At 41.9% G+C, this 7,263-nt stretch overlaps 1 protein-coding gene across 1 annotated transcript; it reads right to left on the reverse strand.

Moving 5' to 3' along the window:
* Positions 650–2,943, reverse strand: LOC109233655. The gene is made up of 3 exons (XM_019399529.1): positions 2,827–2,943; positions 1,518–1,975; positions 650–1,427 (listed from the first exon to the last, which is right to left on the reverse strand). The coding sequence occupies exons 1-3, from the start codon at positions 2,941–2,943 to the stop codon at positions 650–652; spliced, it is 1,353 nt and encodes a 450-aa protein (XP_019255074.1).

A 7,263-nucleotide genomic window follows, 5' to 3' on the forward strand; every position in this document is an offset into this window, starting at 1 on the left:
CTACCCGAGCCCTCAATACATAATTCACACACACTCCACCATCCCCACCTAATATTTTATACAACTACAACAAAACAAAAATGTTAGTCTACTTTAACTAAGAGAAAACAAAAAACTACGCTACGAAAACAGTAAAAATTGGGTTGCCTCCCAACGAGCGCCTGATTTAACGTCGCGGCACGACTCAACACATTTTTAAGCATCGACCAAGTCCACCGAGGTCTTGTGACGTGCAATGTCACCACCCCAATAATATTTTATTATCTGGCCATTTACCAAGAAGGTACCACTTTAGCTCGTATCACGCAGTTCCACAGCTCCATGAGGCCTCACACTTACCACAACAAAAGGACCTGCCCAACGAAACTTAAGCTTTCCAGGGAAAAGCTTCAACCTCGAATTGAACAAGAGAACTTCCTGACCCGGCTCAAACTCTCGATGTTGGATGTGCTTGTCATGCCACCTCTTAGTCTTTTCTTTATATAATTTGGCATTTTCATATGCGTGCAATCGAAACTCATCAAGCTTGTTGAGTTGCAGCAACCTCTTCTCACCAGCTAAGTCCATATCCATATTCAGCTTTTTAATTGCCCAATAGGCTTTGTGTTCAAGCTCGACGAGCAAGTGGCACGCCTTCCCATAAACTAATTTATACGGAGAAGTACCTATGGGAGTCTTGTATGCAGTTCGATATGCCCATAATGCGTCGTCTAGCTTTCCGGCAGGGTTTGAGCTCCAATTTTGGAGCTTCCTCAATTGACGGCTTTGGAGGAGGTCCACTTGGCCTATTTAAGGGCTTAAAGGGGTGTATCCCCTGCATGTAAGCACAGGATGCATCTAGAATATGCATCATCTCCTCAACCTCCTCATCAATCTCCAAGCTATCGAACAACATAAGTGTTTTCTCTAGAGAATCGTCTAGATATACACTCGTGTCAAGAAGTTGCTCGTCCACCTCCGCAACAGATATCATCGAGAGCTCCTCATAGTGGCTGGGAAGTTGGATTGCTTTGTAGACATTAAATACTGCTTCCTCGTCATCCACCCTCAAAATCATTTTTTCCTCTCTCACTTTAATAATTGCATCACCAGTAGCCAAGAGAGGTTGTCCCAATATGATTGGAACCAGTTCATCAGCCTCGTAATCTAGTATAATGAAGTCTGCAGGGAATATGAACTTCCCAATTTGCAGCAATACATCTTCAATCACTCCCTCATGATGTGCTATGGACCTATCAGCCAGCTGCAACATCACAGTAGTTGGTCTTGGAGCTCCCAGACCTAATTTCTTGAACAAGGATAAGGGCATCAGATTTATGCTCGCCCCCAAATCGCAAAGCGCACGACCCACATCAATATTGCCAATTCGCACAGGGATGGTAAAACTGCCAGGATCCTTATGCTTTTGAGGGAGCTTGTTTTGGACCCTTGAAGTGCACTCCTCAGTAAGTGCAACTGTCTCAAATTCAGTCAATCTTCTCTTGTGAGCCACTATATCTTTTATGTACTTAGCATACTTTGGAATTTCACGAAGTACATCCACCAGTGGAATATTTAATTGAACCTGGCTCAACACAGAGAGAAATTTGCTGAGCATGCGATCATCATTCTTTTTCTGCAATCTCTGGGGGAAAGGTGGTGGTGGCCTTGCAGCCTCCACTGGCTCTGAAGTTGCATCATTTTTCTTTGATTCGTGTGTCGCCTTAGGAATCAACTCCCCCTCAGGTATAGGCTTGTCTTTTCTCTTATTTGGCACTTCCTCTAGTTCCTTCCCGTTTCTGAGTGTAACTGCATTAACTTGAGGGTTCTTCTCTATATCATTAGGGAGAGCTCCTACAGGTCTAGTATTTTGATTTGTTGCTAACTGCCCCATTTGCCTCTCAAGATTTCTGAAATCGGTCCTGAGCTGTTGATTGTCAAGCAACAACTTCTTTGGCAAGTCATTTGTACTCTCTTCCATTTGTTGGGGTGGCTTCTGAGGTTGATTGAAATTTCCTTAGGGTCTATAATGATTCTGATTCGGCTAATTTCTACCCCATGAGAAGTTGGGATGATTCTTCCAATTTGGATTGTAAGTGTTCCCATATTGTGCATGCTGATTTATTGGACCTCTGCTCTGTTGCCCCACATAGTATATGGATTCAGGATTCGTGGGGCACATGTCACTCATATGATTGTCGCCACATAGTTCACAACAAATAGACATTTGTTGTACATGTTGCATCGGTTGTGTTTGTTGCATTGTCATTCTATTCATCTGATTTGCCAATTTCGCTATATCGGCTCTCATGGCTGAGAAGTCATCAAGCTCAATCAACCGGGCTGCTTTATGTTTAATTGCCCTTCGTGAATCCCCATCTCCTTGCCAATTATGATCATTAGCAGTGAAGTTATTTAGCAAGAGTTGGATTTCACTGTACGGTCTAGCCATGCAACTACCCCCATAAGCTGAATCAAGATTCATCTTTGATGCATCATCTAGCCCATCAACAAAAGTGTGACCTAATACCTCATCCGTCTGACAATGATGTGGGCAGTCTCTAAAATTTGACTCCTCAATGACTTTGTCTTCTTAGTGGGGGAAAACTTGATTAAGAATTTCCTTGCTAGATCATCCCAAGTGTGGATTGAGTTCGCGGGCTCCTTTTGCAACCATTCCTTAGCTTCCCCAAGTAGTGAAAAGGGGAAAAGTTTCAGCCTGACATAGTCCTTGGAAATGTTCGGATAATTGTAAGTGTCCGTAATTTCCAAGAAATTCTGAATGTGCCTCTGCGGGTCTTCATGAGATAGACCCACATATTGCCCTATGGACTGAATCAGCTGTACCATGTACTGTTTGAGTTCAAAATGCCCTAGAATCTCAGGCTTCACAATAGCCTGAGTCATGTTAGCAAGATTGGGCCTTGCGGCTTCAATCACCGCACACTCTGCATTACCTGCCATCTCTATTGGCTATGGTTGAACTACGATTGTAATGACCCGACCAGTCGTTTTGAGCTCTAGCGCGCCGTTCGGCAGTTTGAGGCCATGAGCAGCTTCAATTTAGGCATTATAACTTGTACGCGCATGGTCGGAATTGAATTTCGGGAAGTTCAGTGTTGATTTGGAAAGAGAATCCTCATTTCGGAAGCTTTAAGTTGAAAGAATTAACTAGGATTGGATTTTTGAGTAAACGGCCTCGGAATCGGGATCTGAAGGTTCCAGTAGGTTTGTATGATGATTTCAGACTTAGGCGTATGCCCGGATCGGGTTTTGGGTGACCCGGGAGCGTTTTGGCGCCTATTGTGGAAGTTAGCATTTTTGGAAGAAATTTCATAAGTTTGGGTTGAAGTGCATTTCAGTGTTATCGATGTTCGTTTGGGATTCCGAGTCTGGGAGTAGCTTCGTATGGTGATTCTGGAGTTGGGAGCGCGATCGGAAGTGAATTCGGATGTCCGTGGAGCATTTTGGAGCCATTTGGTTAAGGATAGAAATTTGAAGGTTTTTGAGAAGTTTGACCGGAGGTGGACTTTTTGATATCGGGGTTAGAATCTGATTCCGAAAGTTGGAGTAAGTCTGTAATGTCGAATATGAATTGTGTGCAAGATTTGAAGTCAATCGGACGTGATTTGATAGGTTTAAACATCGAGAGTAAAAGTTTGAAATTCTAAAGTTCATAAAGCTTGGATCGGGGGTCGATTCGTGGTTTTAGCGTTGTTTGATATGATTGAGGCCTCGAGCAAGTCCGTAATGTGTTTTGGGACCGGTTGGTATGATTGGTTGGGGTCCCGGCGGCCTCGGGTGGATTCCGGATGGTTAACATATCGAAAATGGACTTTTGGAAAAGGCTGAAGTTGTTGGTTGCTGGTATAACCGCACCTGCGAGACTAGGGCCGCAGGTGCGAAGCCGCAGAAGCGGCCCCGCAGATGCGGTTTTGGACTGGAAGTGAAGGGACCGGAGATGCGGTCATGTAGCCGTAGAAGCGGGACCGCACCTGCGATGGTCGAGGCGCAGAAGTGGAAAAGGGGGCCTGGTGAGAAACCGCAGGAGCGGTATAGAGGCCGCACCTGCGGAACAGTAGAAGCGGTCGTTGGACCGCAGGTGCGGAAGTGCTGGAGACAGTGAGTGTTTTAGAAATCGGGATTTGGCCATTTTCTCTCATTTTTCTCTTGGCTTGGGCGATTCTTGGAGGGTTTCAAGAGGGGGTTTTCATCATCAATGATAAGGTAAGCTAATCCCACCTATCTTGAGTTAAATATATCGATTATGTATGGATTTTAGCATGTAAATTGGAAGAAGTTTGGGGGTTTGAGGAAAACCTAGAAAATTGATATTCTTGGAATTTGACCACGATTTTGGGTATGAAATTGAGAGTAAATTATATATTTGAGTTCGAGGGGTTATGGGTAAGCTTAATCTTCGAAAATTTTTGGAATCCGGGCACGTGGGCCCGAGGGCGATTTTGTCAACTTTTCGATCGAGGTTAGAAATTCTTATAAATTGGATTGTAATGAGTAATTGAGCATATATTAATGGATTTGCATAATTATTGGCTAGTTTGGAGCGTTGTGCATCAATTTGAGTCTCCGGAATGGCGTGGAAGGCCAGTTATGGATCTTCGGAGCAAGGTGCGTCTCCTTTCTAACCTTGTGAGAGGGAATTGTCCCCATAGATGAGTTAATTGGTTATGTGCTCCTAATTGTGGGGGCTACGTATGCACGAGGGGATGAGAGTCCGTGCGTAGCTACTATTATGCTTAAGTCCGGGTAGTCTACGACCCAGAAGCATGCTTACTTGTAATAAATGCAACCTTGTTGACAAATTTAAAAATGCTTGAACATATTGAACATGTAAATGAATTTCTAATAGACTAGACATCATTTCTTGACTTTTAAAAGAGAAACTTGCATATTTCTTAATAATTGCTCCTTGATGAATTATTGACTTGACTATTTGAATGTATTTATCTATTGTGGAACGGGCCGAACACCACGGTAGATTAAATAGATACATCTATGGTTCGCGCCGTTCGACCCTCGGCAGTGCACATTTTACATTTAGTTGGATCGGGCCGTACGACCTCGGCATGAGTTGCGCATACTTGTATTGCTTGCCTTGATATTTGTTGATACCGATATCTGCTCTCCCCGACTTGAGAAAACTGTTAATTAGTGGATTATGAATCCGGAGACTTTCAATAAAAAGGAACCCTTACCTGTTTGTGACTCATTCGAATTTACTGTCATTCTTAATAAATCCGTGATTTATCGCATTAATAATATTGTTATTGGATCATTAGTAAGTGTCGAAGTTGCCATCTCGTCTCTACTTCTTCGAGATTAGGCAGGATACTTACTAAGTACACGTTGTTTTCGTACTCATGCTACACTTGTTGTGCATTTTGTTGCACAGGTGCAAGTACTTCTAGTGGCCTACTGGGCGTTGCAGTATGGGTGACACGGAGACTAGGTGAGCTGTATTTCCTCGAGGCAACCCCCAGCTAGTATAGTCTCTCTCAGAATTTTATTTATTTTCTATCCAATTTGTATTCCGGACAGCGGTTGTACTTTATTCGATTTCTTAGAAATTGCTCATGCACTTGTGACACCGGGTTCTGGGATGGTTATGAAGTATTTTGTATTAACTGCTTATCATTTAAATTTGATTTGAGACGATTATCTTTTTAATTGGTATTGCAAGGAAAATCCTAGATTTCAAGAGTATTAAAACGAGAATTTGATTAAGTATTTTGGTTGGCTTGCCTAACAGTGGTGTCCGGCGCCATCACGACCCTTAGTGGATTTTGGATCGTGACAACATGGTATCAGAGCACTAGGTTCCCGTAGGTCTCACGAGTCATGAGCAAGTCTAGTAGAGTCTCGCGGATCGGTACGGAGACGTCTGTACTTATCCCCGGGAGGCTACAGGACTGTTAGGAGTACTTCCCTTCTTGATTCCTCATCGTGCGATTTGACCCCTGGAGGTTTGTTGATACCCAATTTTTCCCTATACATTTCTAATATACAAAATACTTTCAAAATAGCATGTCCAAATGTTTTACTATTTTTTCCTTAATTTTTAAAGATTTTTAATCAATTTATCGCCCTATTTTATCCGTAAAAACCCAATAATTATTTCCAAAATTATTATTTTTGGTGATTCATTTATTGGATTTTTATATTTATATTAAAATGTGGCTAATATAATTTTTGCATATTTTTACAAGCTCATTTAGTATTTTTAAAGTTAAATTGTATGTAATTACAATATTAGCCTTTTTTAGGATTAATTACATTTAATTCATAAAAATTAGGTCTGGTATTTTTAAATAGTTAATTATGTACTATTAATCATTTTAGTACCCTTAATTTATTTCCAGAAATTATTTTACAATTTTTAAAAATCAAACAAGGAAAAATGGCTATTTAAATGGTAGCCCCATTTGTATTTCAATTATAACCAGTTCAAACCCCAATCCCAGCCCAATTTCGAATTAAAATACCTGACCCAAAGACCCACTAAATCCCGGCCGTTGATCTAAAAGATCAACGGTCCCCATAATTCCTTTCCTTTTTTAATCCAACAACCCCCCAAACCCTACCCATCCTCTCATTTCAGCCGCCCTTGAATTCCCTTCTCCCTCAATTCTCTCTGAGATTCCACCAAACCCTAGCGGCCGCCATCAAACTCCAACCCTGAAACCTCCCAAATCCATGGCTTCCAAGGTCATTAGAGGCCTGTATCCACCTCCCATGGTTTCTACGTGTTCGATTATTATGGTTTCAAGGCTAGATCTGGAAAGAGCTCGGTCCAGACCTTGGCCCATTCCGGTTTACGGCTGTTCTCCGGTCGTCTCTGACCTTTCTTCGGCCAGCCATGGTTGTTCGAGTCTGACTCTTGACTCTCCTGCTTAAATCGATGGTTTTCAAAGCCTTTCTCACCACTTGGGGTTCTTCTGAAACCCTAACCTTCAAGGTTCTCTCGACTCCTCTTAGATTTGTTTCAGACCTATGTCTGCTCTGAACTTTTAAGTGTTTTTCTCGTAGTTTCTTTTAAAGCTCCGCTTTCAAAACTCCTTATCTTTTCGATTAGGGTTTCTGTTAAGTTATTTCGAAACCTTTCACTGATTTTTTGATATGTTTTGTTGTGTTTGCTTGTATTATCATTCTGCCTGAGTTAGCATGTTAAGACCCCTAATTTCTTTTGACTGTTTATTAAGCGATGTTTGTTTGCCAGAGTTTTTGTCCGATCTGTTTGTTTATCCTCTTTTTAAAACCCTTCTA

Source organism: Nicotiana attenuata, chromosome 10 (genome assembly GCF_001879085.1).
Source record: "Nicotiana attenuata strain UT chromosome 10, NIATTr2, whole genome shotgun sequence".
NCBI lineage: Eukaryota > Viridiplantae > Streptophyta > Magnoliopsida > Solanales > Solanaceae > Nicotiana > Nicotiana attenuata.

Bases quoted from the DNA above. Each gene is read 5' to 3' on its own strand.
- LOC109233655 (XM_019399529.1), bottom strand. From the start codon at position 2,943: ATGGCAGGTAATGCAGAGTGTGCGGTGATTGAAGCCGCAAGGCCCAAT. The intron at 1,976-2,826 runs GTACAGCTGATT...AATCAACCTCAG, and splicing joins TTGAACTCAAACAGTACATG to AAGCCACCCCAACAAATGGA. The intron at 1,428-1,517 runs GTATGCTAAGTA...GTGCACTTCAAG, and splicing joins GTACTTCGTGAAATTCCAAA to GGTCCAAAACAAGCTCCCTC.